Source organism: Odocoileus virginianus, chromosome 10 (assembly GCF_023699985.2).
Source record: "Odocoileus virginianus isolate 20LAN1187 ecotype Illinois chromosome 10, Ovbor_1.2, whole genome shotgun sequence".
Lineage (NCBI taxonomy): Eukaryota > Metazoa > Chordata > Mammalia > Artiodactyla > Cervidae > Odocoileus > Odocoileus virginianus.
In genome coordinates, this window is record NC_069683.1 from 11,744,194 (window position 1) to 11,767,434 (window position 23,241).

Below are 23,241 nucleotides of genomic sequence, written 5' to 3' on the forward strand. Positions count from 1 at the left end.
TCACCTGTAAAACAAAGGATACATATTCATCTCACCAAAGTGTTTTCTTATTAATAATAGGATCAAATGAGATAAAATATATGAAATCACTTGGATAATTGTAAAATATACACCCATATACATATTTATTCTTTGTATATAACATTATCCTCAGAAACAATACAAGGTGTAATTACTAGTCTGTCTTAAGTTGTGTGATGCCGGTATATTATTTAGATAATTGAGATGAGCCAAAATGATAGAGAGATAACAACCACTGTTCACTTACAAGCTGAAGCACTATGGAATTCCAGAAACATAATCAACAAAATATTTACTGAGTTTTACACTATGTCACTTAGAGCAAGATGCAAATAAATAGGATTCAGGCCATATTCTCAAAGGAGTTATATTCTAACAGGGGGAAAAGAACACTGAAATATAGTTATTAAAGGTCTTAAAAGATTCCAGCTGAGCATTATGGGAGTTCAAAGAAGGAAAAAGGCATATTCCATTTGGATAATTTTGGAAGCTCCCTAAAGGTAGCAGCATTTCTGAGGGGCACTGTAAAGTAGGTAAGGTGTTAAAAGGTAGAGATGGGAAAATATTTTAGAGGGAAGGCACCGGGGATCTTCAGAAGCCAGTGAGCTTTACCAGAATGCAGCTTAAAAAAAAAAAAAAAAAGAACATTAAGAGTAGGCCATACCTTAAGGGTGTCACATGTCAAGGAGGAGTTTGTGGTTGATTCAGAAGGCAACTGCGAGTCATGGAAGTCTTGAGGAGAGAAACACTGAAATCAGAGAAGTGCTGTCAGGTGATTTCTGGGAAGAAATCATCTGCTGTGAGTGAGGGTCAGTGCCGGGGCTAGAGTTTGAGGGGTATGTTCTTCTAATGTGGGGAGGGAGTTATAGATATTAGGACTCAAAAAATATGATTGAAACATGATTGACAAGCAGCGAGGACCCAAGGGCAGTTAACTTCATACCGTAGTCAACAGGCAGCTCGAGTGAGGCATAGAGAGGAGCAGGGGTGCTCATGGATGGAGAGCGACAAGGCAACATGGTTGTGCAAGAGAGTGGGTTATCGGGGTGCTTTTTTCAAAGGGCTGAGAAACATGAGAATCCAAGAGGCTGAAGAGAGAGAAAACTAATGGTCCAAACAAATGAAGGTATAAGGAGGGAAAACAAGAGGAAGAGAAAAGGACAGACAGATGTGAACAGAAGAGAATTTTAGACATCGAAATGTGAACGGTACGTGGAAAATATCTGTGCCTAAGTAGGTATCATCACCTAGTGCTTCCAGATCTCTTAAAATCTCCTTGTGGTTCCATTTAATAGCATGAGCTTATATGAATCTCTGTCGAAAGCTAAAACACCTTTTATTCTGAGGACTAAAACCTCCTGGATCAATCTGGCCTGCCTAGAACCCACTGGGCAAATCTTTGGTATGTCAGAACAATAAAATGTCTAAGCATTGGAACGGCCACTATTCCTCTCCTAAACTTTCACCTCCCTGAAGCAGCTTCTTCTCCTTTTCCACCTAACCTCTTCATTATTCCCAGAGAGACCCTGGTTTTCTAGAGAGTTCATTCTCTCCAAATCAGCCAATCTGCCTCAAGAGCATTGTCAAATGTGGAAGTGCAGCACCAGAAGACCCTTCCTAGACTTCATCCTAGAGACCCCTTCAATCCTGACCAGTCCCTTAAAGATGAAGAAACCAAAACTTGGGCATATATCCAGAGAAAAATTTGGCTCAAAAGTATTCATGCACCCCAATGTTCAGAGCATCACTGTTTACAATAGATAAGACATAAAAGTAAGCTAAATGTCTATCAACAGGTGAATGGGTCAGAAAATGTGGTACATATACACAATGGAATATTACTCAGTCATTAAAAAGAGTGAAATAATGCCATCTGCTGCAACATGGATGGACCTGAAGACTAAGTGAAGTAAGTCAGACAGAAAAACACAAATATCATATGATATCACTTACATGCAGAATATTTTTTTTAAAAAATGATACAAATAAACTTAATTGAAAAACAGACTCACAGACTTGGAGAATGAATTTATGGTTACCAGTGGGGAAGAATGGGTTGGGGAAGGGATAGACTGGGAGTTTGGGATAGACATGTAAACACTGCTGTATTTGAAACAGATAACCAACAAGGACCTACTGTACAGCACAGGAATTTAGTTTCATAATCTGTAATAACCTAAATAGGAGAAGAATTTGAAGAATAGAAAAGAAAGGAAGGAAGGAAAAAGAAAGAAAGAAATTATATGCTTTTAAAAAAAAGATGGTGGCTGGGCCAAGACCTCCCGGTCAGTTAAATGTAGACAGTGAAATCTCGGTACCCCAAATTCGTATGCCTTGCTCCCCACTTTTCCCTGATGGAATCATCTATTTCTCTTCCCCACGCCCTTTCCTCCGCATCAGTCTCCTCAGGGCGTTTTTCACTTCAGCATTCCTGAATGAGTAAATGACAGGGTTTAAGAGAGGTGTGACCTCCGTGTAAAACACAGCGATTATTTTGTCGACAGGGAGGGTGATACAGGGCCTCATGTAGACAAAGGAGCAGGGAACGAAGAACAGGGCCACGACCGCAAGGTGCGAGGCGCAGGTGGAGAGGGCCCCGCGCCGGCCTTCTGGGGTCTGGGTCCTCGGGCAGCGCAGGATGACCACGTAGGACGCAAGCAGCCCCGTGAAGCTGACCTCGGAGATGGAGCCGCCATTGGCGACGACTGGCGCGCCGACGGGGACGGCGTCTGAGCAGGCCAGCTTCAGCAGCGGGTGGACATCGCAGAAGTAGTGGTCACGGACCTTGGGGCCACACAAGGGCAGCTGGGAAATGAGGACGGTTTGCCCGACCGAATGCAGCAGCCCGCAGCCCACGCCGCCCCCGGCAGGAGGCCGCACACCCTCCGGTTCATGACGACCGGGTAGTGCAGACGCGTGCAGATGGCCTCGTAGCGGTCGTCGGCCATCACCGTCAGGAGAAGGATCTCGGTGCCACCAAACAAATGGAGGGAAAATATCTGTGTGACGCAGCCCTTGAGGGAAATGACTCTCCTCCCCATAAAAGAGTCCAGGATGAGTGTGGGGGCTGTGACAGAACAGTAGCAGATCTCCACAAAGGACAAGTAGCTGAGGAATAAATTCATGGGGGACGTGAGCCCTTTGCCGGCCATGATGGTCACCACAGTGAGACCATTACCCAGGAGGATGGCCACATATGAGAGGAGAAACAGCACAGAAATGGCCTTCTGGCATCCCGGTTCTGAGAGAATCCCAAGAAAACGATTTCAGTCACATTGCTCGTAGCAGCCATGTTCTAAAGCTCAGGAGCTGACACCTGAAATCACAGAAACCAAGACGTCTCTTCAATAGGAGCATCCTTTTCAGAGCAAAACTGTCCTTCTGCTTCCTCTTAATCCCCTCTGCCTTGAGCTTCTCCAAAACATGCTCTCCTTGAGACAAATGGGAAAGGCAATGGTCATCAAAGCTTGATATTTTTCTCAAAGTAGGAGCTAAGCTTGTAATAATACTTCTTTGAAGTGTTTTCTCTGATTCAGTCACTTCATTAACTAATGAATCTTCACGGCGGAAATGAGAATATTTCATACATAAAAATTGAAGCTCAGAGAAATTCAGTGACACACAGTTCATCTTTAAACTGAGGTCTACATCTTTCAAAATGTAGCTGCTGCTACTACATATTCTATTCCTGAAGTGTGCACCTTATATTTGGATCCATAATAAGAGTTTCAGTTAGTGCTACCACATACGGTAATATGGAACCAACTTTTGTAGTGGCTATTTTATGTTCTCAACCTCAGTTACCCCACAGTTATTGAATTGCAGCCTGACTCCCTAAAAGGCATAGGAGAGAGGCGGAAAGGAAAGAGAGTCACCCTGCTTCATCCGCTATCCTTGGAAGTGGCTATGGAGCAGAGGAAATGTGATTAAGTCTTTCGAGGGCTCTGCAAACTGACAAAGGGTGATCAGACAGAAAATCCATAATCACATTTCTGAAGCCGACGTTCCCTCAAGGTAAACAAGCTCTGCCAGCAAACCTAAAGGCATCCTAAGACCATATTCACACACTTCACAACCAGCCTGCAGTCTAGGTCAGCTTCTGTGTGTTGACCCGGTGACAGAAACACAAGGTTTGGAGTCAGGAGATGAGTTTCCAATTCCAGCACAGCTATTTAGTAGATATGTGATATTAAACAAGTCTATGATTTTCTTCCATGCCGATAAATTTCATCTGGAAAACAGAAATGACAATACCTTTTCCATGGTGCTGTTTTCGGGATTGAAAGAACTCACAAGTTTTAAATAGTAATTGTATAAGAGGATAATTGATAAGAATATCAGATATAATTTTTATTGGAGTTTAACTGCTTTGCAATGTTGTGTTAGTTTCTATGAAAGCAAAAATAAACAAATAGAACCTAATTAAACTTAAAAGCTTTTGTACAGCAAAGTGAAAGTGTTAGTCTATCATGTCCAACTCTTTGCAACCCCACAGACTATAGCCTGCCAGGCTCCCCTGTCCATGGGATTTCCCAGGCAAGAATACTGGAGTGGGTTGCCACTTCCTTCTCCAGGGGATCTTCCTGGTGTCCTGCATTGCAGGCAGATTCTTGACCGTCTGTGCTACCAGGGAATCCAGGCTTTTATTCAGCAAAGGGAACCATAAACAAGACAAAAACAATCCTTAGAATGGGAGGAAATATTTGCAAATGAAGCAACAGATGAAGGGTTAATCTCCAAAATACACAAACAATTCAGTCAGCTCAACATCAAAAAAAAAAAAACAAAAAACTGGCAAAAGACCTGAATAGCTATTTCTTCAAAGAAGACATACAGATGGCCAAGAGTCACATGAAAAGATGCTCAGTATCACCGTTAGAGAAATGTGTATCAGAGTATAATTGATTTATGCTTTCATTCTGCCGTATCACCCCATTAGTTCAGAGTCTGATGGGGACTCCATGTTCCCCACTTCAGAAGGCAGGCCTGACACCCATCTTTCTTTGCATAGACTCCACAGCAGCCTCGGGATCTGACTTAAGCATCTTAGAACTAGCTTATGGAATAGTGGGCTATGGAATAACACAGGACTGAATATGCTAAGTGACATGCTAATTCAGCTCCAGAGAGAAAAGCACTGTATGAGACCACTTGTATGATGTCTGTAGGGTGGTAAAGTTCAGAGAGACAGCAAGTAGAATGGTGGTGTCCAGAGGCTGGGGGTGGGGGCACACGGAGTCAGTGCTTGGTGAGTGCATGTACAGAGTAGTTTGTGACAATGAAAGACGTCCTTGAGATGGATGACGGTGACAGCTGCACAACAGTGTGTATGCTCTTTAACGCACTGAACTGTGCACGTAAATGCTTCCCTGCTGGCTCAGATGGTAAAGCGTCTGCCTGCAATGCGGGAGACTCAGGTTCGATCCCTGAGTTGGGAAGATACCCTGGAGAAGGAAATGGCAACCCACTCCAGTACTCTTGCCTGGAAAATTCCATGGGCAGAGGAGCCTGGTAGGCTACAGTCCATCAGGTTGCGCTGGACACGACTGAGCGACTTCACTTCACTTATGCACATAAAAATGGTTAAAGTGGTAAATTTTATGTTATTTGTGTTCCACCACAGATTGATAGACAGACAGACAGATGGAGATGAGAGAGAGACAGAGATAGATAAACCCAAGAGACTCCCATTTCCCCTTACCCATACCGACCTCCAAGATTAGAGGTTGAAGCTTGGCAACTTTGTCCTTTCCATTTCCTTTCCCTTTTCTCTCTTATATGTACTAGGGCACCTGGTTCATTTCAAAGGTTGCAGAGTAATTGAAAAACTAGCAGCAGCTGTAGTAAGTCCACAATATGACACTCTTGCTATGCATTCAATATTAGGCACTCTTCAAGAGTAAGAGAGATAGTGGAAGCATCTACATTTTGGAAAATATAGATCTCTGTTTAAACTGAGCTTTGTGGCCTAGAGCAAAGGACTGGAGCTCTCTGAGTCCCAGTTTCCTTATGTATAAAATAGACATCATAAAACTATACTCATTCGTGCGCCCTTCCCTTACCTCCCCATCAGGCTCCTCTGTGTACCCAGCTGACTTCTTGCCATGCACCAATATTTCATCCTCAGGGCATTTCAGTGAAGAACAGGAATCATAGGCGGGCATGCTTCACCCCCATGGCAAAAATGGCTGTGCTAGAAATGGATAAGTTTTTCCACAAATAATTAATTTCACAAATTATTTCTGTGAAATTTAGCTTTAAATGTAAATGCTCCCTGTTTCTATAATTGCCTTTGTTTGGGGGTGTCAGTGGGAGAGATTCTCTCAGAAGATCTATAAGGACCACTTTAGTTTTCAAATTAAAAAAAAAATTAGTCCTGCTTTTCTGTCTAACGTCATTGAAGGTTAACAGAATAACATGTATATTTGGTGCAATCAAGTTTTCTCTAAAAAGTTAAATTTTTAAAGTATTTAGATTGGAAGGAAGAAAAAAAAGTTGACATTTATTGAACTTCTGAATAGAACTGGAAAACATTTGAGAAAGAATTGCATAAAGAGGTCATCAGACTGTATATTATTGACAGTGGCAGTGACATTTTACCTGTGGGGTAATTTTAATTTTAATTCTGACATTTTAACTGGGAGAACTAAAGAAGAGAGACTGAAAGATAAGATAATGTACTCTTATCAGTCAGTAAGTAACTGCACATTTCCAGGGTTTATGGTTAAGAAAACCGAAACAAGGATGAACACAGAAGCTTCAGATAGATTAGACCAAATAAACAACTTCTGTGAAACTTCTTCATTCTCATCCTCATCTATGATTTCTTACTATAATTTTACCATCATAGAACTCTAGGTCCTGGGACTTCTGAAAAATAAGATTGGTCTGAACAGTCCCTCAGAGCTATCTGAGAAGCTGTATTCCAGGCTTAAGTCCTCAATAAGTCCAACAAGTAAAATATAATTTTAAAAAAATTGATCCAACTGCCTTTTCCAGTACTCATTTTCTCCTACTTTTTCTCCAAAGATATTCTATCACCAGAGGAATAAGATGCCCAGCCTCTCCTCGCTAGTGTCCCTTACTGAGTAAAATAAACCGTTGGATTTGGAAGGAAGCTTGTGGATTCCTCTTCTTACGGAAGACCCAGATTCACACAGCGGGCTGGTGCAGAGCCTGGACTAGGATCAGTCTCCACAGCTTCCTGTCCAATACTCTCTCCCTTACCCATCTCACCCACTGACTCCTCCCACTGCTGCCCCCACACTGAACGGAGAGCGTGGAGAGAGAGGAGAGTCGTGTTGCTAAGAAAAGGCAAAGCAAAGCTAAAGCATAAGCTCTAAAAAAAATAACAGTAATGATGTGGACAATAATGTGCTCCTACTTCAGTTTTCCACCTTCACAGTTTTCTACTGTTACATCTCACATAGGGTAGGGAACTCAGCAGAGTTAATAAATACTGGAGGTTTGACCCCTGAATTCTGCGTCTGCAGCTACACCTATTTCAAAACTAAGGTATCATTGCAAGTATCTTGTAAACTAGATATATATATAGATAAATAGATAAAAGTATAATGAAGGTATGTAGTATAAAAAGTAAGCTTTTTGAAAATAATTCCAAAGTATGCCCCTATAGAGATTAAGTGAATAAGCTTACCTTGAATATTGCTTATTGCCTTGATTCTTAACTTTATCTTCTGAAACTTCCGTAGTCAGAAAACTGATTCACTTGCACAAGTCACTCCAGGTAGACAGAGATTTTTGTTTCGCAGACACAAGGAAATATAAACAGTATGTTAGTTTGCACTGATTTAAAACTTGGAAATCTTGGGCCAAGATTGGTCCTCAGCAATATTTAGGTTTCTGTGTAGTTCTATCCCCAGGTTTGAAAGAAGCTAATGCCTTCATTTTCACCAGAGACTCTCAGGCATGAAAATGTTTTAGCCAGCCCCCTTGAATTTTTCAAAAGGATATTCTTGCATGACTCAGCAGTTGATGAAAACTAGTTTAACACCCCCACAGTGACCATTTTACAAGTGGTTCTGGTGAGGATGACTGTAATATCTGCTCTAAGTCAAGCTACAGAGTCACTTTCTCCTCCTGTCATTGAAGTTGGCAGGAGAGACTTTAATAGGATGATATCTAAAGTGTGACCCATCTGCTGAAAGAGTGGGCAAATCTAAGAAGACTGCCCATGATTGAAATACATGGAAGCTAGAGTAGCAAAAATGAATGGTGCAATGTGTGTGAAGACCCCGCCTGAGTCAGAGTCTGTTCCACCCAAAAAAGCACCACTTAATGCTTACCTTCTTCTATGGACTCACAAGGCACCACCCATGCCAATATTTGCATGTGCCAATTCCAGTACTTAATGACTTTCTCATGAAGAAAGTTATAGAGGAATAGAACAAGATAAGTCTATCCTAAAACCCAGGAAAATGAAGATTTAGAAAAATATTTGCTGGACGGTGAAACTGTGTGTGTTTAAGTGAATGAGGTGGAAAACTGAGACAAGAGAATTGAATTCCCTGAACTTTTCTGGCATCCCCTGTCTGGGGAATTTCTGAGAACAGCAAAAGTCAACTTCCCAATTGTTTCCTTTCAGAGGTTAAGAAACTTATCTCTAATTAATCCAATTACAATGTTGGGACTTCTACTTGCCCCTGTATAATTAACAACCTCTTGTCCTGGCCCCTAGAGGTTTCCATCTGCATTTCAAGCAAATGATGGAGGAGAATCCAGTATCACATCATCCTTCTGTCCCACCGCAGACATCCACAAGAGGCTTTTGCTGGCCGACTCTGACCTCGCCCCTCACTAGCTCAGTGAAGTCAGTGAGTTCCAGGGAGACTGTAACCAAGAGGACCAGGACCACTTCGCACACACAGTCCACGTGTGACAGTTGAATCACAGAATGCTAGTCATTGAAGGGCCTTCAGGATCATTTTGCCCAACTCATTCATTTTATAGGTGCCCAAACAGTCAAAGAGGGACAATCACTGTGCCAAGCCACCCTGTGCATTGATAGCATGGTTAAACTCTTTTCCTAACTCCTAGTACAGAGGTCCCACTATGACTCATTCTTAAAGTTCTAAGCATTTGACCACTGTGAGCACATGGTTTTCACATGCAAGGGCTTCAGAAAGACTACAGTTCCCTAACTTCTGGGCGTAGTGTCTTAAGTAACAGCATGGTACATTTGTGTCTTTCAAGTTCTCTAACATCTCACATACAGTCACAGTAACACTCTATTAGAAACTAGCATTCCCATCTGACAGATTAGGTCACTGGGGTTCAGAAAGACGATGAGAATGGCTCAGACCTATATAAATAATAAATTTCCCCGTTGTGTCAAATGACTCGGTGTAGCATCTCCCATCCACACAGAATGTGTCAGCAGCAGCTGGTGGCTCACCATGAAGCAAAGAGGCCAGAAGGAAATAGAACTAGAATACGCCCCCAGCCATGCTACTCTTCCTCGGAGCTTTGTATGTTTGGCCAAATAAATTATAAAACAGTGGTGTATGCGTGTGGCCTCTTCCTGTAACTCATCTTAAATACTTCAAGAACAGAAACTCTGTTTTTAAAGCCCTAGGATTTCTCACTACTTAAAGGAACCTATGTTAAACCTTTCTCCATCAATGCTTATCTCCATAACTTTTTTTTTAACTAAATAGCATTAGCTACTGTAATAGGCTCAGGATTTCTTAACTTCTCACCATTATATCTCTGAAAAAGAAACAAATGTTGTAAAACCACTGTATGTTTAACAGCTTTTTTATATCCAGAAACTGGGACGGACTTCTAGGAATAGCACAGGCTGATGGAATGAAAGGAAGTGATATAAACAATGGCCCAGGGTGTGCATTTCTTTGGCCAAAGATGCAGGAAGAGAGAGTTTCCTTTCTGCCTAACCTCACCCCTTTGAGTCAGAGACCCGTGCGTATACATGCGCATGCACAGGCACACACACGCGCACACACCATCTGCTTAGAAAGAGTTAATACTGGTAGCTCAGTTGGAAAAGACTTCCTGCAATGCGGGAGACCTGGGCTCCATCCCTGCGTTGGGACGATCCCCTGGAGGAGGGCAAGGCAACCCACTCCAGTATTCTTGCCTGGAGAATCCCATGGACGGAGGAGCCTGGTGGGCTGCAGTCCATGGAGTTGCAGAAAGCCAGACACAACTGAGCAAATAAGCATGAGTTAATACTGAGTTTAATTTTCCATTTTAATTGAAATAAACTTGAAAAGAATGGTACATATTTAAGACATACAGTGTGATGTTCTGTATACATTGTGAAGGGCTTCCCCGGTGGCTCAGTGGCAAAAAATCTGACCTCAATGCAGGAGCCGCAGGAGAAGCAGGTTCGATCCCTGGGTCAGGAAGATCCTCTCGAGGAGGATGGTAACCCACTCCAGTATTCTTGCCTGGACAGTTGCAAGGACAGAGGAGCCTAGCAGGCTACAGTCCATGGGGTCACAAAAAGTCGGACACGACTGAGTGACTTAGCACACATGTGTGCACTACAGTTCATACCAGAGAGAACGAATATTTACATTTAAACAGTCCTTCGAACTTAATAAAAAGAGCCACAACCCAAATATGGATAGGGAAATTATAGGAACAGCTTATACAGAAAATACAAATAGCTTTTTAAGCCACACCAAGCAGCTTGTGAGATCCTAGTTCCCCAGCCAGGAACAGAACCCAGGCTCGTCACAGTGAAAGCGTGGAGTCCTAATCACAGGACTGCCAGGGAGCCCCCCAAATGTCTTTTAACTGTACGAAAAGATGCGCAACTTCATTCAAAATAAGAGAAATGAAAATTAAATTTTCTTGACTTCCCATTTTTTCAATTGGATTAGAAAAATCCCAAAATTCAGCAAAACATTTTACAAGAAACACAAAGTTGTTGGTGAGAGTACAAATAGGTGAAGGACAGTTTGGTAATATCTAAAGCAGTTTTATTTCTAGAACTACACCGCAGCATAGTTGCACATATTTAAATCAAAGTTATTCACTACAACACTTCAAAACAATCCAAACTTTTATCAGTGGAAGACTGAACAAGTAATGACAGTATACCCATTCAATGAACACGGCAAAACTACGAGAAAGAGGAAGTTCTCCTTGCACATACAAAAATCTCCAAGACGTATTGTTAAGCAAATAAAGCAAATTTCAGGTTCGTTTACATAGTATGTGTGTGTAAAACACAGAGATAAAAGATATACATACCCACTAAATAAACAATTTTCTCTGTTTTCGTTTTTTCTTTTGGGGTTTTTTAAACAAATACTAGAATTTATAGATAATATAATATATATTATATATAATGTATAATATATATAATATATAATATAGTATTTTATAACATAGATTATAATTATATTATATTATATTATATATAAATAATATATAAATATATAAATATATATATTTATATTATTATAATATATATAATATGTTTATTTAATATACTATATAATTATTATATATTGTACATTAATATATAATATAATACATTATATAATATAATATCATATATTATTATATTATTATATCATATATAATATTTATATATCATATATTATCATAATATAATTATATACCATAATATGATATATATCATATATTAAGTATATAATATATCTTATATAATATTTATATATTATATTGTATATATCATATATTTTATTATATATTTATAAATGTAATTATAATATATAATTATATATGATAAAATAAATATATATTTATATATAATATAAATATTATATATGTTACATATATTATATATGATAATATATATATATTCTAATATTTGCTTAGAGAAACCCCAAAAGAAAACTAAGAAAATTGTTCATCTAGTGGAGATGTGGGAATGAGGAAAAGAATGGAATGAAACTTTCCACTTGGCTATCTTTTTATTTTGCTGATTTTTTGAATGTTAAGAATATATTATCATTTCACAAAATTAAATTAAAATTTTAACTAATTTCTTTAAATATATGTTTAGTTGATCTTATAGGATAATCTAAACAGACACAATGCAAAAAATCAAAAGAAAAAACTGATAAATATTACTATGTGGAAATGTAAAACTTTAAACATTAAAAACTTTGTAAATAAGACTCAAAGCTAAATAATAATTAAAACTATCCTCCTCACTTACCAAAAAACCTAAAAATGCAAGTTGTACAACAAGCTGTCTTTAATGTTCAAAATATTTTAACTTTAAAATAATTTCTGACTTACAAAAAAGTTGCAAAAAATAATACACAGGATTCCTTTATAAGCTTGATCCAAATATCCCAAATATTAATATATTATCACATTTTATCATTCAATCTCTCAATTGATAAATAGATAGGCAGAATTTTTTCTGAAATGTCAGAAAGTTGATGCTACTGTTCATTCACTTTTACATATCTTAGTGAGCAATTCTTTGATCCAAGGACTTTCTAAGACATAAACACATTACAGTTGTCAACATCAGGAAATTAACTATGAGATAATTTATTATTAAAAATACCTCACCTACAGCATTTCTATCCACTAATGACCTTCATCTAGTACAGGATCCAGTCAGGGATCAGGTTACATTTGGTTATCATCTCTCTGTAATCTAGAAAAAGTCTTCAATTCTTTTGTCCTGTATTTTACAAGAACATAGGCTAGTAACTTTGCAGGATATTCCTTAGTTGGGGTTTCCATGATGTTTTGTCATGATTAGACTCAGGTTACATATTGTGGTAGGAATACCACAGTAATAATACTGTGTGCCTCTCCAGTTTCAATACTGATGATACTAACTATGAGGAATTGTTTAATGGGGTGTCTTCCAGGTTTCTCCACTGTAGACTTTTGCAACTAACTTTTTCAACTAGTAAATATGTTGTGGGAAGATACTTTGAGACTATGTGAAATCTTACTTCTCACTAAGAAAATGTTAAGTGATCATGTTCAATTCTGTCACAAGGAAGGTTACTACGGCATTTCGAAACCTCAATTTAACATTATGCCTTAAAGGTTTCAATAACTTTTAAAATAGTAAATTATTTATAGCAAGTGAAAGTGAAAGTCACTCAATCGTGTCCAACTCTTTGCGACCCCATGTCCATGTCCATACCGTCCATGGAATTCTCCAGGCCAGAATAGCAAGTGAGCTTCTTTAAAAAATATAGTAAAATATTTCTATTCACAGATCCTGACCTCAGTATTATTTTTTCCCTCAGTGTTACTTATATGACTAAAAAATTAGAAATGATCTAAACTTCTAACCGTAACAATGGCTTAAGTAACAGTATATCCATAAGAGGAAATATTTTACAAGTAATTATACAAGTTGTTGAGCATGGAAACCAGTTAGAATATTCTAGAACTAACAAGTCCTGCGAAGTGAACTTCGTCCCATTCTGCCCCTTCAGTTTGGACTAGGCATCTTTTTTTTTTTTTTTTTGACTACTGAAAAGATGGAGTAGATTTCCTTCCAGTCTTTACATCTACTTAGACATAATCTTTTACATTTTTATTGAATGCAACAATATACATATTTTTATTAAAATGTCTATTGTGAGCATTTCTCTGTTTTTATTTTCCTCTATTTCTTTTAATTTCCTTTAAATGCCGGTCTTAGCATCATTCTAAACTCATAGATCAAGACCAAGGCTCAGCCTCTACCTCTCTTCTGGTTTCATTGCTCTGACCCACAGCCTCTCCATGGCCTTCTTCACTTCAGCATTTCTCAGGGAGTAGATGACGGGGTTGAGCAGTGGGGTGATCACCGTATAGAACACGGCCACCATCTTGTCCGCAGACAGGGTGGTAGAAGGTCTCAGATAGATGAAGATGCAGGGCACAAAGAACAAGGTGACCACAGTGATGTGGGACCCACAGGTGGACAGGGCCTTGCGCCGACCCTCAGAGCTTCGAATCCTCACATGGAGCAAGATGACCACATAGGAGGCTAAGAGGACGATGAAGCTGATCACAGACAGGGTCCCCCCGTTGGCAACGATCAGAAGACCAATGAGGAAGGTGTCAGAGCAGGCAAGTTTGAGCAAGGGAAGCACGTCACAGAAATAGTGGTCGATCACATTGGGGCCACAGAAGGGCAAGCGGAAGACGAGAAGGATTTGGGCCAAGGAATGCACGAAGCCCCCCACCCATGCTGCGCCCACCAGGAAGGCACACGCCTGCCGGTTCATGATGGTGGTATAGTTGAGGGGCTTGCAGATGGCCACGTAGCGGTCATAGGCCATCACGGTGAGCAGGAAAATCTCAGTGCCACCAAACAAGTGGATAAAGAAAACCTGTGACATGCAGCCCCACAGAGATATGGCTTTCCTTTCAGCCAGCAGATCTGAGATGAGTCTGGGGGCTGTCGTCGAGGCGTAGCAGATCTCCACAAAGGACAGGTAGCCGAGGAAGAAGTACATGGGGGAGCCGAGGCTTCTGCTGCTCATGACAGTGAGGACAATGAGGAAATTCCCCAGCACGATGGCAACATACAGGAGCAGAAATATCACAAAGCAGACTTTCTGTACCAGCTGATTGGAAAAAAGTCCCAGGAAAATAAATTCTGTCACATTGTGTGTTTTAGCCATGATGTAGTCACCAGGAGGTGGTAATTTGGAAGGGTGATCTGAAATGATATGAAACAAAAGACTCCTACATTAAGCAGTGAATTATATAATAGTCCCTTGTGTACCTGAAATGCTACCATTCAAACTCTGCAAACTCAGAACCTTCTCAGAAATAGGAAATCCATCTCTGCAATCCATAGAACCCTAGGCTCAGTGACCCTCCTCTCCTAGAACATTTTGGAAATACAGCACTTTGCACATTGAATTGTAGGGCGTCCCAGGTGGCACTAATGGTAAAGAATCACCCTGCCAATGCGGGAAATGCAAGAGACGTGGGTTCGATCCCTGGGTCGGGAGGATCCCCTGGAGGAGGGCATGCAACCCACTTCAGCATTCTTGCCTGGAGAATCCCATGGACAGAGGAGCCTGGTTGAGCTACAGTCCACGGGGTCACAAAGAGTCAGGCACAACTAAAGCCACTTAGCATGCACGCACACATTGAATTTACTGTAATTATTTTATGTGACCATCTGCCCCACCAGACTGAAATTTCTAGAGCAGAGATCATTTCTTACCACCACTCCATCTCCAGCGCTAACTGAAGCACCTGCAGAAAATCACACTCACTGAATGCACACAGGATGGAGGATCAGTGCATGCAGATCATCCTAGCCTTCTTAGCACAGTATCTGGTACATCACAGAGGTTCAGCAAATACCGAAAGAACAAAGGTCACCAAGGACCAAGACCACATCTTTCCATCCCTGAATCCCAGGTCTAAGCGCAGTGCTTGCCTCAGGCAAAGACCAGACCAGCGTGAGAGCACTTTGCAAAATACCACGGCCTTCCTGGTAGCATTCCCTTCACTTTCAAAGGGGAGTTGTAATGATCACATGCTCACAAAACAAAACTCACCCCAGAGTTTCTGTGCCTTTGATGTCTCACCCCAGACCTTTTTTCTGCTCTGGTCACAGAGGGGCAAATAACGCCCCGAGAACATCCCTCACGTAGTGCATGTCTCAGAGTTACAGAGTTTCAAAGCAGTCAGGCCAAGCTCGCAACCAGAGCTCATACAGCTCAGGAGTTGCCAGATGGGAAATCGGCTCCCCTTTCCAGCCTTACTCTTGGGAATGTTGAGACTAAGCCCGTGGGTCTACTCCACCTGATTAAGAAGAACACAGAACTCTTGTCTCTCCATGTTCCACAGAAAAAGAAGAATTCTGGCAGCTCAGCCTTGAGTTCACCCTGCGAAGGGATGCCAGGGGGAAGGCATGATGATCAAATGAGAGACCACTGGTCCCCAGAGAGCCATGTCTTTCCCCTTCCTCATCAGGCACCTGCCTCATGGGAAGCAGGACCTGGGTACTAACATCCCAAACTTCCTTGTAGGTAACATAACTTCCGAAGTCAATAGGGAATATATTAAAGTAATTTCACCCAGTGTTCACGGGGCACTTAGGCTATGGGTCCCTATACCATTCAGAGGTCAGTTAGATCCAGCTCTTGCTTATCACGAACTCAGTCATGTGACTTCACATGACAAGACACCATTCAAAGGATGGGTCCAAGGAATATGGGTGGTGTGTGTCAGAAAACTGAGATAGCACTTATCCTGGCCTTTGGTTTGGACGAGGTTACAGGCATCCCCCACTTTTCAAAGGTTCACTTCACACCACCACTATTTTCCTGTTACCTGTTTCCCGAAGAGGATTTTTTCCTTTTACAGAAAAAGATAAAAAGGGAAAATAGCAGTGTTTGTCTTAACAAGTGAGCGTTATAGAGGCAGCACACGCCCCAAGCAACTGGCATTGCCAAGCATTTCAGCATCAAGCTGCCGTAACTCTCAGCTGTGTCTGTGAGCATCGGTGGTTTATCTTGATTTGTTTTATGTGTCCTAAGGTGATTGCCACTTCCCTTTACCTCATTTCAGTTTACCAAGGATGATATAGGAACACTCTGGGGTTTTTTGGTTTTGTTTTGGGAACTTGGGGTGTTTCCTGTTTTTATTTACTTCCTTGGCTTTGTCAGGCCTCAGCTGCGGCACACTAGGTCTTCGCCGAGGCCTGGAGGATCCTCCACCGCGGCACGTGGGCTTTCTCCAGTACCTGCACCCGGGGGCTTCTCTCTAGTTTTGGCCCCGGGCTTAGTCGCCCTCAGGCATGAAGGATCTTAGCTCCCAACCAGGGATGGAATCACATCAGCAGGGTAGGAAGGTGGATTCTTAACCACTGGGCCACCAGGGACGTTCCAAGAACACTCTTAATTTTGGATGGAAGGAGAAACTGGTACAAATCAGCGGTTCCTAACTGGGGGTGATTTTCCTCCAAGAGGACATTTGGCAATATCTGGAGACATTTGTCCTTGTCACAGTTTGGGTGGAGAAGTGTTACTCCTGGCATCTAGTAGGTCAAAGCCTGGGATTCCAGAACATCCTACATGAACAGGACAGCCTCCCAAAAGTATCTGAACCAAAATGTCAACAATGCTGCCATTGAGATACCCTGATAGAGACATAGCAAGATTTCTCCTAAATTGATCATTATTGAAACTAGGTATCTTGTACTCACCTGTACAAGTGAGTCTATTAACCATGCTATGATGATAACATCTGTATATGGTTTAAATTTCCTGTAACAAGAGATGTTTTAAAATTCACAAAAGAACTCACATCCTAGGGCCTCAATCCTTTATCATTCGTCAGGGAAAAAATCAGGGTGTGGTGTCAGGAAAGCAGTATTGCTAGGAAAATGGTTCTTGGGAATTCCCTGGTGGTCCAGTGGGTAAGACTTCATGCTTGTGGTGCAGGGGGCACAGGTTCCATCTCTGGTTAGAGAGCTGAGATCCCACATGCTGTGCAGTGTGGCCAAAAAAAATAAAATGCCTCTTGCACTTGGTCCAAACTTTCATGCTAATTAAGGAAGCTGAATTACATGGTTTTATTCATTTACTTGGGGTTGCACAGTCTCTAAGTGGTTAAACTAGATTTCAGTCGAAGACTCTGGCACCAGATTCAAATCCTTTAACAACCTCACTCTGCCCACATCATTATCCCCTAGGGTTTCCTCCACCAAAACTCCCTGTGGAGACATCCCTTATTTGATGAAAGAACTCTGACATTATTGAACACCAGGGTGACCAGCTCAGAGGAAACACAATATTTGGCCTAATATTATAATCTTATTCCTATTTTCACTACTTACTATTCCAGCCTCCTTTGCATCTCAGCATAGACATATGACCTAGTTCTGGTCAATAGGAGTCAGAGTTCTTCTGGGGAATTTCTGGGAAATATTTCCCACAAAAAAGTGAGAGCCTCTCCCTCCCTGCATGTAAGTAGATAACACCAAGAGCTACCATAGACATCTAGCTGCCAGGACGGGACAGCCTAGAGAACTGAGGGGGCACCAACCAGATGCTTGGGCATCATAGGAATAACAAAACAATCCTGGGACCACTGACCTTCCAACTTCTTGTTGAATAAATAATAAACTTCACTGTGGCTTAAGCCAGGGACAGGCAAATTTCTCTAAAGGGTTACATGGTAAGTATTTTAGGCTATGTAGACCACACTGTGTCACAACTACTCATGGCAATCTAACACAAAAACTGCCATAAGTAAGAAGAAAAATACTGGGTACAACTATAGTCCAATGAAACCTTATTTATAGTCACTAACATTTGAATTATGTATAACTTTCATGTATCACAATGTATTACCCTACTTTGATTTTTTTTTCAAACATTTAAAATGTAAAAACAATTCTTAGCTCACAGCAAAACCAGATGATGAACTGGATTTGGATTGAACCATATTTCAGTGGCCAGATAACAACCATCTAGAAAGAAAAGAAAACGATCTTGTAAAATTATCCAAATTAAGATATTAGTAATTAACAATAGTTTCCCTTCTAGCAAAGCCTTACCCACCTGAAACAAAGCTCCTACTGGGGAATTTCAGATATTAGAATTATATTGATGGGATGGGGGCACCAAGGAAGTTAGAAAAGCCTTTCTGGCACTCCTATGTTATCTCACTGATGTGAAGTCGCTCAGTCGTGTCCGACTCTTTACGACCCCGTGGACTGTAGCCTACCAGGCTCCTCCGTCCATGGGATTCTCCAGGCACGAATATTGGAGTGGGTTGCCATTTTCTTCTCCAGGGTATCTTCCACGACCCAGGGATCGAACCCGGGGCTCCCGCATTGGAGGCAGGCGCTTTAACCTCTGAGCCACCAGGGAAGACAGGGAGGGGATGAAACAAAAATGTAATCTTGTTTCCAGATTTACTCCCTGGCTGGGGAAGATCCCACTGCGCAGAGCAGCTAAGCCCGTGCACCAGTCTATTGAGCCTGTGCTCCGGAGCCCGGGAACCGCAACCAAGGAGCCCACGCGATGCGGCTACTGAAGCCCGTGCGCTCTGGAGCCTGTGCGCCGCAACAAGAGAAGCCCCCGCAAGGAGAGAAGCCCCCGCAATGAGAAGCCTCCGCAATGAGAGAAGCCCCCGCAATGAGAGAAGCCCCCGCAATGAGAGAAGCCCCCGCAATGAGAAGCCCCCGCAAGGAGAGAAGCCCCCGCAAGGAGAGGAGCCCCCGCAATGAGAAGCCCCCGCAATGAGAGAAGCCCCCGCAATGAGAAGCCCCCGCAATGAGAGAAGCCCCCGCAATGAGAGAAGCCCCCGCAATGAGAGAAGCCTCCGCAATGAGAGAAGCCCCCGCAATGAGAGAAGCCCCCGCAATGAAAGAAGCCCCCGCAATGAGAAGCCTCCGCAATGAGAGAAGCCTCCGCAATGAGAAGCCCCCGCAATGAGAAGCCCCCGCAATGAGAGAAGCCCCCGCAATGAGAGAAGCCTCCGCAATGAGAGAAGCCCCCGCAATGAGAAGCCCCCGCAATAAGAGAAGCGCCCGCAATGAGAAGCCCGAGCCCTGCAAGCGGAGAGTGGCCCTTTGCTCACCGCAACTAGAGGAAATCCGCACAGCAATAAAGACCCAGCACAGCCATAAACAAATAAATAAATAAATAAATTTCAATTGTGATCTCTCTCCACACGCCACAATCTTTCCACAAATCACAGCGTGCTGACACCTAGAGAAAAAGTGAATGAACCCAATGTTGTACAGGTAGAAGATAACAGGGTGGGAATTTAAATCCAAGTGTCCCTCCCTAAAATCTGTGCCTTATGGATCACCAAAGAAGAGAAGTCATTTAAATAAGAACAGCTCAGAAAGAGCTGTGATTGATACCAAGGAGTACAGGAGCTTATCTAAAAATACAACGTGACATGAACTACTCAGGTCTTATATGGGAAAAGATGGTATATAAGAAACCAAAAGTATTTCGGGTGAAAACACAATCTCAGATGCTCTGTACAGAAACTTAACAAAGTGGCAATTCTATCTTAATCTCACCAAATCATGACTTGAAGCAATATTTCTTCTGTCATCATGACTCAAGAGTATTAGCAAGTTTTACTCTAATGATAGCATCAGTGTTACTCTTGAGAGTCCCTTGGACAGCGAGGAGATCCAACCAGTCCATCCTAAAGGAAATCAGTCCTGAATCTTCATTGGAAGGACTGATGCTGAAGCTGAAACCCCAATACTTTGGCTACCTGATGTGAAGAACTGACTCATTTGAAAAGACCCTGATGCTGGGAAAGATTGAAGGCAAGAGGAGAAGGGGATGACAAAGGATGAGATGGTTGGGTGGCATCACAGACTCAATGGGCATGAGTTTGAGTAAGCTCCGGGAGATCGTGATGGACAGGGAGGCCTGGCGTGCTGCAGTCCATGGGGTCACAGAGCTGGACACGACTAAGCGACCGAATTGAACTGAAGTGAATGATAACAGACCTGTTAACATTCAGATGGTTAATGTGGATTGTTTGTTAATTGGGGCGATTCTATAATGCCAAGTGAAAATTTCACCATTTCTATGCAAAGAAAATAATTGTAAAAGTATACTCTAGAAATTAAAGCTTAGGATTGGATGCTGAGGCCATAGGACATTCTTTATTCCTCACATCACTGTGTATGAACCTTGACAGCAGAGTTTACATGCCATTCATATATTCTGTTATCCATTAATCTATTTAATTTTGTATTCATTTATTCAACTTTCTGAAGACATAGTAGTGCATAAAATTATGCTGACACTGAAGTAGAACATAACGGTAAGTAATGTTCAGCCCTCAAGTAGACTTCAAGATATAAACATCCAGAAATAGCAATAGTGCAAAATAGGCTTAAATACCCTAAAAAGCTGTCCATATAAGCAAAGGCCAGTTAGTTTTCACAGGAAGTTAAGTCTTCCCAACCCAATGAAATTGGCACAGGTTTTATGAAGAGAATGGTATCTGGAAGAATTTTGAGGCCTGGTTCTGATCAGACTGAAACACTGAAGGTTTAGACAGAGCAGGAGCCAAGGTCTTCTGGAACTGCCAGGGAAGTCTGAGGCCACATAGGCTGATAAAAGGGTGCCCTTATTCCATCACTTGAAGTAGACAGGCAAGCCTGGTTGGATTCTCAGGAACAAGTCAGTTACTATTTTGCAAACAAGTTTCTTCAGTCATTCAGTAAATTTTTTAGTGGTACGTAGATCTTCATCTGAGCTTCCCAGGTAGGTATGCAGTAAGAATCCATCTGCCAATGCAGGTGACATGATTTCAATTCCGGGGTCAGGAAGAACCCCGGAGAAGGAAATGGCAATCCACTCCAGCATTCCTGACTGGGAAGTCCCATGGACAGAGGAGCCTGGCGGGCTACAGCCCACGGAATTGCAAAAGAGTCAGACACCACTTAGCAACTAAATCATCAACAACAAATCTTTATTTATAAAATAAGCTTCATAGAAATTAAAGAACCACACATACCTAGAGCACCTAAGTAATTACATATTTTGTAGTTTAATGACCATGAAGATAGAATAAAAGAAAGAAAGCTGACACAAAAGGAAGTAGCCAGAAAATAATTCACAAGCGTGAATTCTGTGGGGAATTTGGGTTTAATGATGGCAGCACTGAAGTACAAGGGAAGCTTGGAATTTTCTGGTGGTGTCTAAAGGAAAAGGAAAATTAAATTCTCATCATCCTCGGGCAGTGCTGTAAAAAACGAATAAAATAAAATACAACAAAAAACATGAACAGGTTAACTTTTCCTCTCTTGCTCATATTCACTAAAGTCAGAATCATATTTGGTCACTCTATACATACTAATTTTTTTTTAATATTTTCATTTTTTTTATTGCAACCCTGAGTTTACTTTCCTGCCCCACAAGCTCTTCAACGCAACTTTCATCTCTGCATTTCTGAGTGTGTAGATGATGGGGTTCAGCATGGGGGTGACCACCGTGTAGAACACGGCCACCAGCTTGTCCTCAGTGAAGGTGGAGGCAGGCCGCATGTAGAGGAAGATGGCGGGTCCAAAGAACAAGGTGACCACTGTGAGGTGAGAGGCGCAGGTGGAGAGGGCTTTGCGTCTGCCCTCTGCTGAATGGTTCCTCAAGCTGAGCAGGATGACAACGTATGAGGACACCAAGAGGAGGAAAGAAAAGATGGAGAATAATCCACTGTTGGCCAACACAACGACCCCCTCCACAGAGGTGTCAGTGCAGGCAAGCTTGAACAAGGGATGGAGGTCACAGAAGTAGTGGTCAATCACGTTGGGACCGCAGAAGGGTAACTGGAGAGTGATAACGATCTGAACCATGGAGTGAAGAAAGCCCCCCAGCCAGGAAGCAGCCAGCAGACGGTGGCACACAGGCCGGCTCACGACGGTTGTGTAGTGCAAGGGCTTGCAGATGGCCACGTAGCGGTCATAGGCCATCACCGTGAGCAGGAAGATCTCAGCAACTCCAAACAAGTGAAAGAAGAATATCTGAGCCACACAGCCCTCCAGGGAGATGGTCTTAATCTCGGAAAGTAAGTCTGTGATGAATTTGGGGACAACAGTGGAGGAGTAGCTGATCTCCACCAGCGACAGGTGGCTAAGGAAGAAGTACATGGGGGCACGCAGGCTCTTCCTGACTCTCACCGTCAGGACGATGAGGCCGTTGCCCACCACCGTGGCCAAGTACACGGGCAGAAACACCACAAAGCACGCTCTCTGCACCTCTGCGTCCTGGAAAAGACCGGCGATAATTAACTCAGTCACGTTATTGGTCCTCGCCATGGAGTTGATTCATATGTACTGGACCAGAGGTAATCAGAAATCTGCAATAAAATAAACACCAATTATAACAAATTCACCTCCTTTATAGCAAATTGGACAGTGTAAATCAGTTTACAGCAAAAATTTATCATGAACTCATTTATTTAGGCAATATGTGCTCATTGAGCATTAAATATGACCAATCTAACAATAGTTTATGTATTAGAAAATGAGGGCTCAGAGAAATGGTTATTTACTCAGGATCACACAGAAAATAGCCAACTGTAGGATTCAGAATCAGGTTGAATTCATAGGGTTTCTTCTAACCCAACAGAAGATATTCTGAATTTAGGGAGTCATTCAAGTCCAGCTCTTATATTTTTACCATCTTCATTGCATTTTGATGGATCAAATTTACTGGGAAATCCCCATGACACACTACTACTCCTAAATTCCAAATTCCTTCTATCCCTCATCTTTTCTTC

The 23,241-nt window shown here is 41.9% G+C and overlaps 3 protein-coding genes across 3 annotated transcripts; all 3 read right to left on the reverse strand.

The window, feature by feature from the left end:
* Window positions 1–642: 642 nt before the first annotated feature.
* On the reverse strand, window positions 643–8,673 carry LOC110134010 (olfactory receptor 4X1-like). Its single transcript, XM_070472987.1, is given in 5 exon segments — window positions 643–2,870; window positions 2,873–3,253; window positions 3,256–3,452; window positions 6,084–6,214; window positions 7,679–8,673. Coding segments are annotated over 3 exon segments (924 nt in total). The 5' UTR covers window positions 3,314–3,452; window positions 6,084–6,214; window positions 7,679–8,673; the 3' UTR covers window positions 643–2,385.
* Window positions 8,674–13,634: 4,961 nt separating this feature from the next.
* LOC139037003 (olfactory receptor 4X2-like) lies at window positions 13,635–14,759 on the reverse strand. The gene has a single exon (XM_070472852.1). The coding sequence runs from the start codon at window positions 14,631–14,633 to the stop codon at window positions 13,704–13,706; it is 930 nt and encodes a 309-aa protein (XP_070328953.1). The 5' UTR covers window positions 14,634–14,759; the 3' UTR covers window positions 13,635–13,703.
* Window positions 14,760–21,414: 6,655 nt separating this feature from the next.
* LOC139029573 (olfactory receptor 4B1-like) lies at window positions 21,415–22,813 on the reverse strand. Its single transcript, XM_070472853.1, has one exon. It carries the CDS (start codon window positions 22,775–22,777, stop codon window positions 21,848–21,850), a length of 930 nt encoding a protein of 309 aa, XP_070328954.1. The 5' UTR covers window positions 22,778–22,813; the 3' UTR covers window positions 21,415–21,847.
* Window positions 22,814–23,241: the final 428 nt, after the last annotated feature.

Excerpts from the sequence above, each read along its gene's own strand:
- LOC139037003 (XM_070472852.1), bottom strand. The coding sequence starts at position 14,633 with ATGGCTAAAACACACAATGTGACAGAATTTATTTTCCTGGGACTTTTT.
- LOC139029573 (XM_070472853.1), bottom strand. The coding sequence starts at position 22,777 with ATGGCGAGGACCAATAACGTGACTGAGTTAATTATCGCCGGTCTTTTC.